Raw genomic sequence first — 11,854 nt, forward strand, 5'->3', positions numbered from 1 at the left:
AAATTCTTGTAGGATCTGATGCTGGATACGCACCTGCACCCCCCATGCACTATTCCGTAGCCCTAATTAGGGCCTCATATAGGTCTTAAGGTATATAAAAAAATCAGCTTGCGCTTCTCTCTCGATTTTGCGAAACATGCAAAGCAAACTGTGTCCGCATTTGCCCCCACCACAAAAAAATCTTCTCTATCCCTGGGCTGCCACTGCCTCTCATACTGACTGGCCCTATAGCTCGAAGATCCCCCAGAGCAAATTCGCGCTTGAAAAGTCTACTACGGAGTTCCATTGAAAATATTCGTCTTTTAGAGTTGCGCTCTTTGACTTTATAAATCGGTTACGTGTCGTAAATTGTTCAGTCTTCGACTTCGGATCGGATTGTTGTTCAGAATTTCAAATGGTTAAATTGTAGAAAAAAAATATGCTGAGGTCTGGCAATCGTTACAGGAAAGGACAAGACCGAAATGGAGAACATCTAACTCCGGATGAACGTCTGTCAAATGGTAGAATTGGAATGAAAACAAACGCTGCAGCAGACACACTAGCAGACGGCACTGTGGAGAGAGGGGCTATTCATCAAGACGAGCGCGACCGAACCGCCGGGGGAGAGTTTCTAACAAGGGAGATGGAGCTTGAAGTAGAAATTCATCGTGAGAAAAATGAACGGAGGCAGCAGAAAACAAACGTTAATATGAAAGCAGTGAAAACAGTGATTCTGGTCAATACTTTTCTGTATGCTGTCTGTTTCTGGATACAAACTGGCGTTTTACCGGTAGGGTTACTGGCGGTTGAAATTAACTGAGTGAATGATTTTGTTGATGTTATTGAATATTATGTTGTGAAGCCATGCATTTTACACTCTATCACTATCAGTCTATCTACCTTCTTAGTATTAGTAACTAAGTTTAGTTCTTAAGATTTTTTTATGGGAATCTCATTTAAAAAGAGGGAGAACATTTTGAGTCTTTCAGTCTTCTATACCATGTATACATTTGTGGATTTTAGTCAAATTTTTACCAATATTTTTCTCTATTTTATTTCTGCTTCTAATTCTATTAAAAAGTGATTGTCAGGGTGAATTTGATCCTCTTGAGTAAGTAGAACATGAAACATTTAAACCTATATCAAATTACATTTTTTTCTACACAACAATGTAATGATTTTTATATTTGAAATTAACATACCGGTACCTGTCCATTTTTTTTTTGCAAATTTCTATGATTATTCTATGTTTTCAACTTTCCTTTGCTTTTTGTGGTTCCAGTATCTGTCCAAGAAATTCAATATGGATATGGTGACGTTTGGTTATCTCCAAACTTTCTTTTCTGGCATCATGCTTGTTGGTGGTCCGATATATGGTAGATTTGGGGATATCTATGGAGGACGCGCTGCTCTAGGGCTAGCCTATTTGTCTGCTGCAGCCATATATGGGATACTGGGTGTGGCCAGTTCTTCAATGATGATCTTTGTCTCCAGAATTCCGTCATTGTTTTTGCACGCTTATCAAGGTTAGTATGAGGTTCTGTTCCTTAGCACATTTTGTAATAAATCAGGGTAGATTTTGGGGTCTCGGGGTCAAAGTTCAGAGGTCACAAATCTGAAATATGACACTTTTACAATAACTGAAGAAGCGTTTGACATGACTGAGAGTTGAGTGAGTGACAATAATCAGTTGGGATTTAGGAGTTGCAAAATCAAAGGTCATTAAGGTCAGAGGTCATTATTTTGAATATTTAGAAGTTAGGCGTGTAATATGTCTTTGATCTTGCAAAACAGTTTACTGAGAAATAATTATGAAGGTGTGCTGTTCATAAGATCCGTAATGATGATTTTTTGTTATGAGTAAGGATTGCAGAGGATCAAAGGTTTTTCCCCATCGTTTTTTTTTTAATGTCATAAAAGTAAAGTAGATGTTATCTGAAAAATATATCCCCCTCTCTCATAATTGGTGAAAAAAGACTCACTTTTAACCCATGAATAGAATCTTTGTCCATGGAAATGATTGGTCTAAATTAATTTGAAAAAAATAAGGACGTCCTTGTAGCCCCTTTTCCTGACACCAAGTTCCCTCCCTCTGAATTTCAAACTATTTTCTCTTTTTTTGTTGTTGCACACCAGGCGCAGATCCAGAGTCAGACTTATGGGGTGCAAATTTGTCTGAAAAACTTTACAAAGAATTATGCTTGTTTTATAAGGTGCGCAATGAAGGCAATCTACAGGGAGGATCATTATATTTTCAAATTTTATGAGGTGCACCAGCACTTTCTGCCACCCCTACCCTGGATCCAAACCTGAGCACATGTATAACTGTGTTTGTGTCTTTTTATCTCTCTCCAGGAACTCAAATGGTAATATCTGATTTATCAGATGAAAGTGGGAGAACTGAGGCCTTAGGAAGAGTCAGTATGTGTTATTCCATTGGTATAGTTGTAGGTCCATTGATTGGAGGTTGGATCAGTGTATATATGAGGTATGCCTGGCTGGGTTCACATTCATATGGGGGGGGGGGGGGGGAATGTAGGAGGGGGATTTATGGGAGAAAAGTTTAGTATTTAATATGCTTTATCTCTTGTAATATATATTCCAATACTGGTATATATATGTTCAAATTGTAACCTTAGTGTGTGAATAAAACTAAGATTTGCTCAGATATGCAAGATATTTTTTCCAGAAAAGTTCTGCCAAAACATCATTTCTCTTGAGGAAAAGTAACAAAATTTATTCATGAAGAGAAACAATCCATTGTCTTACTGGAGCATGATTTTTGCTGAAATGAATACGAGAAATGTGTTTTGTCATCATGACACATTTATTGTGTCAAAGAAATGGCTGAAAATTGCTTCAAAAGAAACTCCATCAAATTAACAGTACTTACTTGAATTTAACAGATGGTTATTGTTTTCTGTTGCAAGTATAAATATTGTAGTATTATTACCTCTTGATGATATATTCATATGATGCAGAGTTGTTCAATCTAGCATTTGGTCTTTAATAATGGGGCTCTTTTAAAAGTATTTTTGTTTATAGTTATGCATAATCATAAAAGCTCAACATTAATATAGGCACGAGTCAAAATTAAAATCAATTCAATTCAGTTGTTATTGCAATCCTTTATAGTAGACAGGAATTTGGAAGAAAGTGTAGTCAATGAACATCAGAAAACCTTTGGGCTCCCATTTGTTATTATGTGTTCTAGTCCATTACAAACAGCTTCTTGAAACGCCCCCATTTTAATCACATCCATCAATTTATGTTGATTTATTTGGCCTATGTTTAAATTGGCAACATATATAAATGACAAGAAGACCATTGTGGTTATTAGACTTATTGGTAGTACATGAAATGTGGTTAGACCTTGTGTAATGAAAGCAAATTGACTATTAAACAAATTTAAAACTTTTTAATCATGTTTTTTATCATCTATATTATTCAGTGAACAGTCGGCAGCAGCAGTTGCTTGCATTGGATCGTGTATCAGCCTGGCACTGACATTATTCTTTATACCAAGCAATACTAAGCCCCCACAGTCTTCAACATCCAAAGGTAATCTTTTTAAAAACTGAAATTACGAAGCTGGTTCAAAATTAGACATAATTGGTCAAAACAAAGAAATCATAGAGGTGTGGAATAATAGTTTTCATGAATATCAATTTATTTAGGCCACGCTTTGAATGTTAATGTACAATGAGGAAATGATTAAAAGAACATGAGACAAGTTGTTCAAACTCGTGATCGCATTAAAAGTGATTTTTCGAAATTCGCTTCTTACTTCCTTATTAAAAATTTGTCATGTCTCTTTTTCATTTGAATCTAGTTATTGAATATTTTCATTGATTTGTTGTATTTGTAATCTGATATCACTTGGTTATATTTGTAATTCAACTTCAATAGTTTGACCTACGTAATTTTATCTAGCCAATTTCTTATATTTGTTACTATGATATTTTAAGATATTTCAGGCTTTGCTGCAAATCATGCCAATTTTGTATCAATAAACTGTTACAACTACTATCAGGAAAGAATTTTCCTGGTATCATATTGCAATTTGCTCTACTTAAAATAAAACTGAAACACAAAAAAAATATTTTGTGTAGCAGATCAGAATTCAGTCAAGATTAGCTCTCTTATGACTAAAGTTACTACCGGTAATCAAATTCTGTAAGCAAAATTATTCTCTGACTACTCTTTAATACTTACTTCTTGCTCAATAAGTTTTTTTTTTCATATTGTTCTTTTCTTTGTCTCTCATCCTTTCATTCTATCTCAAAGACAAGTCTTCCGATAGTGTGTTCAGCATAAAAAACTTCACCCATCTAATGAGGTCTTCCCCCGGGGCGGCTTTCTTTCTGAGTGTGAACCTACTTGCTGGTCTTCCAGGGGCCATCTTCAGTTCTATGTTTGCTCTTATCGTCATTGATAAGTTTCAGCTGACTGCCGATGAAAATGGATACTTCCTCTCATTCCAGGGCATTGTGAGCATAGTAAGTATAGTACACATTCTATAAGTTCAATCTTGCAGTGATTTCTGTTTCTTTGAGGGGTCAGTTTAAACCATCATCTGCCTTAAAAAATTGCTTTGAATTTAATAGGCAAAGGATCAACTTATTGAACATCAACGTATGCAAGTTCAACTATAACGTTGACATCATAGTGATTAGTAGCTAATCAAAGTCATGGTCGCCATAGCAGTCACCATAATGACAAAGTCACCATAAATTCTGAAATTGGTTTTAGGTGTTGACCCTATTATGAATGATTATTAGTTTTCAAATACCTCAACTTTATCATTGATCAGGGGCCTGTTGCAGAAAGAGTTGCGTTTAAACGCAAGCCAAAACATTTAATCGCAAGTCCCAAATGTGCGCTGTTGATTGGTTGAAAATCAAGTTGCGCATGATTTTTTGGAGTTGCGATTGATTGCAACTCTTTCTGCAACGGGCCCCAATACATGTACCTTCTATACAGGTATCAAGTTACAATAAATTACCCTTTGGATTGATCTCAAACATTCATAGTTTTTTATTTTATTTTTTTTTTAACATTTTATTGACAAACACACCTGAGGTTCACTTTTTTTTACATTTACATTTAAAAAAATTGATTATTGTTTCATACTGAAATGATAATATATCCTTCAGAATATCAAAATAATTTGTATGGAAGCATGTAATGACCATCAGTCAGATAAGATGTTTGAAGGCTACTGCCCACCTTGCGAAGATCTATGATCTGGTTTTGGAGCAAATTGTGCTTTATTTTCTGAAAATATGAATATAATCTTTTCATTTGAGGTCCAAAATAACTGAGAATACTAATATTATTTTTGTTAATGATTACAAGCTTTTATTTTGAATTTGAAGTGAAGGCCAAATTGGTTTTCTATTAAAAACTGATACTATGACGTCATGATTAAATATCGATTTTGTTTTTATTCTTATAAGGAGGGTAGCATACTCATGGATTTGAACCTCATTATTTGTATGATAGTTTAGAACTTTGCATTGAAATATTTCCATGTCCAAATATTCGCATCAACTGTAAAAACATTCTAGTTTGAAAATTGGGTCCCAGACAGCAGCAGTAAGGTGTACAGTGGCCTTTAAAGAAGAAATTTATCCTCCAAGGAAGAAAAAAAAATCATTACCCTATTAATCTTTCTTGATGGAGTAGTCCATTCAAAACACATAGTCTCTTTGTATACTCTTTGCTATCAGGACAGTAAAACTTAAATATTTGATGTTATTTGAGGGACTGTGTCATACCCAGATTTTGCAAGGTCTTTCCTTTTGTGTGAATGTGTAATTCCATCATCCAATTAGTTTTTAAAAAAACCTGATAGATTTAACAACCAACAGGGCATGAAGACAGGCTTGTTCTAAAGGGGTGCATTTTGTTCAAATATTTGAAATTGTATGGGGTGCACTTCCACCTCCTTTTACCCTGGATCTGCCCCTAAAAGTGTTTGACATTTCATCAAGTTTTGTTCATCTCTTTTGCAGGTCGTGCAGGGCATGGTGATAGGACGTCTCACAAAGAAGTACAGTGAAATGAAGTTGCTAAGAGCCAGTGCTGTATTGTTAGCAGCAAGTTATATGTCCTTGGTAAGATTTATTAAAGTTTCTCTGAATCAGTGATACAGTAGTAGCCACAAGACATGTTTCCTTGATAGGATTTATTCTGAATTAAACATGAAACAGGATTGTGTTAGAAAGTTTGTGTTTGATGAGGTTCTCACATTGTTTAAAATTAATTCAAACCAGTGTTAAAGATCTTGTTATACTTATAATCTGGTCTTTGTCACAAATCTTGTTTCCAAAATCCAATCCAAACTGAAAGTTTGTGATGTTTTATTGTCTGAACGGATCCTGCGAAATTCAAATTTTGTTGCTTGATTCCAGATTGATTTGTAACATCAGGGAAGCGTTTCTTGAAAGTCCTGTCGAACGATTTATCCAACAAAGTCTGTTTTATCTGTAAGTTATTATAGGAACAGTGTCCTCTGATCAAATTCAAGAAAAGTTGTCAGATCCAACAACTTGTAGGACAAGTTGATGAATGCTCCCCAGAAATCAACTGAAATCCATCTTCAGTAGATGTTGTGAAGTTTAGGCCACTTTGATGAAACGGCAATGATTCCTCCTAGGGTTTACATATTACTCTGCAGCTTGGTGATTTAAAGTGGACACATTCTGCTTGTTTTACTTGTCTTTCAGTGTCTTGTCCAAGATATATGGCAGCTTGCAGCCGTTCTACTCCCAATGACCTGTGGAAATTGTATTACAACTACCGTCATCACCAGCGTACTTACCAAGGCTGTACCATCCTCAGAATCAGGTAACACATGCAGTCATCTCCTGAAGTCAATATTTCAGTGGTTTTGATTTTTCACATGAAATTTGCTTTAATTCACATACAGGAAAATGATAAGACCTATGCTTTGATAAGCTGGGTTTGGGTTGAAATTCATATTAAGAAATACTTTGAAGTCCCGTTCTCACTTGAAATAGTGTGCAATTTATATGTTGAACAAAATGTACAATGATATGCAGTGTGCAGAGCTTACGATGACTGCATTGAAAAACCTCTGTGCATCAATCTACATGTAGGCATGCTTCATTCTTCTAGGGATAAGTCTAGAATTTTGATAGAATACCTCGCTGAATTCTTGAAATAAATACCAGCAATGGTATGACAGGGGTTAAATCAATTCAAGGTTATGGCCCGGGATTCCCTATTGATTGGTTTCAATGTCCATTTCACCAGCCTTGGATATTTTTTGTGCCCAATGGCCCCCCCTCAATTTGTGTGGTATAGCTGTCCTTTAACAAAGAAAATATTAAATTCAAAGACTATAAAATATTTTATTGGAAATGTAATAAGGAAGCTGATAAGAAATAAAGTTATGTTCATGTAGTGCCCAAATCCACTAAACATGCCTCCAAGGTGCTCCATTATTACCGGTACCCTACTTTGCCAGGCCATCAAATACTTAGCTTATAGCTTTCAAGGAGTTCTTTTCTGCTGGTATCCACTTTTCTGTATGCCTGGATGTCATATGTAGATTAATCTGTGTGGTTAGATGAACTGTTTATGAAATTATTTTCATTTAACAAGAAGTAAAGAGAACAAATAAGAAGAAAAGTTGGAAATTGACCAACTTGGCATTTATAGACTAAAGGAGAATTAGACACAGTTGGTATTAAACCAAGTATAAAATGGCAATTAGTCCAAATTGATAGTATACCATAGCAGACCAAATAGCCCGAATTCGCAAAGGTGGTTTTTATACCATTAGTTGGACCCATGGTTTATGATTTATTTATGCAGATTTCCTGTATAAATTACGCTTACTTACCGCATATGTTAAAAAAAATGTCCAATTCTGATGCGCGCTTTTGTCACAGTGCGCCAAATTGACGCCTGTTGCCGTAGTTAAGTACGCTTAATCTTATTCATGAGTCCACTGTTTGAAGAGTTGACTCGCGAATAAAATAGCGTACTTGACCACAGCGACAGGTGTCAATTTGGCATACTGTGGCTAAAGAGTGCATCAGCATCAGACATGTAATGAAATATGCGGTAAATAGGCATTATTTAAACAGGAAATCTGTATAAACCATGGGTTCAACCGATGGTTTTGAAAACCACCTTTGTGAATTTGGGCCAATGGGTTTAACCCATAAGGTATTAGACTATCTGTGAAGTAGAACAACTGCTTATAGCCCAATCAATAAAAACTTCTTTAACTGTTGCTCTCTTGAGCACTCTGTATTTGTAAGCACAGTTTCTGTTTTCCAATAATTGATTTTATTTTATCCACTCTCTCCAAACTGCCTTTTTCAGGAACAATCCTTGGTCTCACCCATGCTGGCACATCCCTCCTTGGTACCTTGGCCCCAATCATCGGTGCTGAACTCCTGACCAATCTGGGTTTTCCATCTCTAGGTATTACAGGAGCAGTCATCAACATGGTCTTGCTCCTGGTTCTCACCAAATATTAAGTGTCTTCCATTAAAACCTTGATGTATTAACTAACAACCGTTTACGGGCAAGTCCAAGATGGATGCCAGCTGAAAGTACAACACAGTAGCTGCCAAGAGTGAAACAGCTCTAATTAACTTATTTATCTGTAGGCAACATGTTCTTAACCACCCTGAATAAAAAGGATTTTCAGGATATAAATGAAGTGATCAATTTAATATCACTTAGTCATCATCATTTCGTTGAGGACATAAGTATATTGGCAAATGAACATTCAATAATTCTTTGTATATAGAAGGTATAAAATGGAGTATATATGCATATATAAGAGAAGGAGCATAAAGCAATATCAATAATCCATGTTTATGGGAGTAGATGGATCAATAAAAAGACCTTCAAAATGATGCTACCGAAAGTCCTGTTATCAAACAGTTTATCAACTGTTTGATCAAACCTCAGTTGGATAAATGTGGAGTTCGAAAATGGAAGAGATCGATGATCAACAAAGACTACGAAGATGATAAGTTATGACGAATAACAAGTATGCAGATGATCAACGACGACCGAGGAATGAGTATGGGAGGATGAAGACGCGACTGATGTCATGAGCGAGAACGCAGGTGTCTTTAAAGAACCAGAGTTGAGTTAAGGCTCTGGCATTCTGGCATCAAGTATGAAGAATTAAGATCAAGTCTGACGAAAAATGGCTTACTGACTGAAGTATGAGTCATTCCCCTTGGATGACCTTGGGACTCATGACCTTGACATAGAAGGTAGGCCCTAGGCTGACCTACGTTGACTCTACATTGACTTTAATTTGACCCTGGGTTGACAGCTGTAATTCAGCATTGAGAAGAGAGGAACCTGCCAGCACTGGGTTGAGTGGCACATGCCCTTTTTCCTTGGGTAAGAAAACACCCTGAATCAGAGACCACCTTCTCTAAAATCAAAATTCAGAGTGAGCTGGCTTAGCTTTTCTTACCAGCACACCAAACAGAAATATGTAACACAAAGAGTCTGCAATCCTACACACCTGCTAAGCTGTAGTCTACCGGTACTTATTATGACAACCTAGCTTGCTGAAATACCAGGCAACCAATCATGCCTACAGTCTAATAGTTACTAGGGTTTACATGCCTATTGAAATGCCAGGCAGCCTACCATGACTACAGAATACAAAGGTATACAATGTACATCTGTACACGGACTTTCACAAAAGAGTTTTCCAGTTTTGAATAAGATCCTACAGTAGCATTTTCATGACACATTTGCGAGGTTTAAATTAATGATCAATCTCCTGGAAATGGTATTCAAATTGCAAATGATCCATCTTGTGCAATCTGCTGATATCTGGGATTGGTGTGCGGTCATCGTTTTGCATCATTGTTAAGATTGATAGGGTTGAGTAATACATGCTTGTAGAAAATTAATCAGGGTATTTTTGATGGAATGCAATAAATTTGATTGGATTTGATTTCATAGTCACTATTTTTTATGAAAAAATAAAATTATTCTGATATATTGTTTTGTTTTACACATATAATCTTATTTCTGATATGGTTATAAGTGCTGGTAGATACATATACATGTACATGTTTTTCATCTAGAAAAGTATATATACTTTTTTGTTTATTTAAGATCTGTTTGACGTAGTATGTCACCAGGGGAGGGGGGGTGTTTCACAAAGATGCCGATGGGTATCTGAAATAAAATGCGCAATCTAATTGATCAGTATGCAGTAGTGCGCGTCCTTTTTGCATGATCTGGTTGGATCAATGTGGTTATGCCTTCTATAACGCACACAAATAGGCGCTTAAGTGCGACTCTAAGTCATACTTAAATCTTTATGAAACATCCCCCCCCGTTCACTAGCTTTCCCCTTCATTGGTTTGTGTGATCTTGGGAGTGTTGCGAAAGAGGTGCATTATATGCAGCTCAAAATATTTAAGTGCAAGTCCCTAAAACATGTACTTCATTGGTCGGATATCAAGTTGTGTTTGATATTTTGAATTGCGATTAATTGCAATTCTTTCTGCAATGGCCCCCATAACTTCTCAATGCTATTGCTTTTCCAAAGTCCATAATCCTTCTGATTATCACAAATCTATTAAAGACAAAACATTACACTCCGATTGATTTTTCAATTATGAAGGCATGATGGGCATGAATCTGAATTTGGATTCATCACATTTCAGTATTTAATTGCCCTAAACTGGTTTGTAAATATGCTAATGGCAAAAGAATTTCAGTTGGATCTGTGAAATAAAGGCATTCGTTCAAGGATACAACCAATTAGTATTCTTTGCACATGTTTTCCCATAGCCTTTAATTGATTTCACAATTGTTTGTTGTCATTCATGATATGGGGTCATTCATGTCATTCATGATATGAGTCCTGCCCATCGAGCAGAGAGGGGTTGATCTTTCTTTTTTATACAGAGAATGGAATGCTTCTTGTGGTAGTTCGGACAGTCTGAGCCAGCAGAAATAGGGGAAGGGGCAGGGGATGGTGTTGATGAGGTCATCATCATCAATAATAATAATAATTATGATGATGATAATGATAATACAATAATAATGGTAATAATGATACAATAATGATGGTAATAATGATAATAATAATAATGATGATAATAGCAATGGTAATAATAATAATGATAATAATTATGGTGATAATAATGATGATAATAATAATAATAACAATGATGATGATAATGATAGTCATAATGTTGATAATAATCTGTAGATTTGCAGAGTGCACATATCGTCCGAAGACACTCATTGAACAAGCTCAGCAACAGTTCTCAGCATATAAAGAAGCTACACTAGTACCAAGAACCTCCCTCCTCCACCCACACCTGATGCATCTCATACCAAAATGTATACTGTACATTTAAATTTTTATACTTATGTGAGTTAAATTGTATTCTAAAATAATTGAAGTCTTCAATCATTATGTATTATTCAATATTACTAGTAAACAAATACTGATACTTCTATCTTTCTGAATTATTATGTAAATGTAGTCCACAATATATTACAAATGCTTTCATTACTTCTGGGTGGAAATATTTATACTTTTATTTTGATATCCATTATTTATCAAGTTCTCATATATACTTGTATGTTTTCATGTGGATTTGATTTATTTTGTGTGGAAATACTGAGCACTTTCCATATCTATCTATCATTCTTGCAAGTAATGGCGCCTGTTTATAAACAATTTATTATTTTAGCAATTTTTGCAATTGTGGTTTGTGATAAAGGGCTCAGCAGCCAATCAAAACCAAGGAATACAATGGCAAAGTTACTATAATCATTCATTCTTCATGGCATGAGACCCAAGTATATTTCCATTTCTATAAAATCATAAGCA

The 11,854-nt window shown here is 35.5% G+C and overlaps 1 protein-coding gene across 1 annotated transcript; it reads left to right on the forward strand.

The window, feature by feature from the left end:
• The first annotated feature begins 51 nt into the window (after window positions 1-51).
• Window positions 52-11,050, forward strand: LOC121422026 (solute carrier family 22 member 18-like). Its single transcript, XM_041616831.1, has 8 exons — window positions 52-769; window positions 1,262-1,505; window positions 2,335-2,467; window positions 3,431-3,540; window positions 4,267-4,478; window positions 5,997-6,098; window positions 6,711-6,831; window positions 8,341-11,050. The coding sequence occupies exons 1-8, from the start codon at window positions 419-421 to the stop codon at window positions 8,496-8,498; spliced, it is 1,431 nt and encodes a 476-aa protein (XP_041472765.1). The 5' UTR covers window positions 52-418; the 3' UTR covers window positions 8,499-11,050.
• The last annotated feature ends 804 nt before the right edge of the window (window positions 11,051-11,854 follow it).

This window comes from Lytechinus variegatus, chromosome 1, assembly GCF_018143015.1.
Source record: "Lytechinus variegatus isolate NC3 chromosome 1, Lvar_3.0, whole genome shotgun sequence".
NCBI lineage: Eukaryota > Metazoa > Echinodermata > Echinoidea > Temnopleuroida > Toxopneustidae > Lytechinus > Lytechinus variegatus.

Excerpts from the sequence above, each read along its gene's own strand:
- LOC121422026 (XM_041616831.1), top strand. The coding sequence starts at position 419 with ATGCTGAGGTCTGGCAATCGTTACAGGAAAGGACAAGACCGAAATGGA. Across the intron at positions 770-1,261 it reads TACAAACTGGCGTTTTACCG|TATCTGTCCAAGAAATTCAA; the intron begins GTAGGGTTACTG and ends TTGTGGTTCCAG. Across the intron at positions 6,099-6,710 it reads CAGCAAGTTATATGTCCTTG|TGTCTTGTCCAAGATATATG; the intron begins GTAAGATTTATT and ends CTTGTCTTTCAG.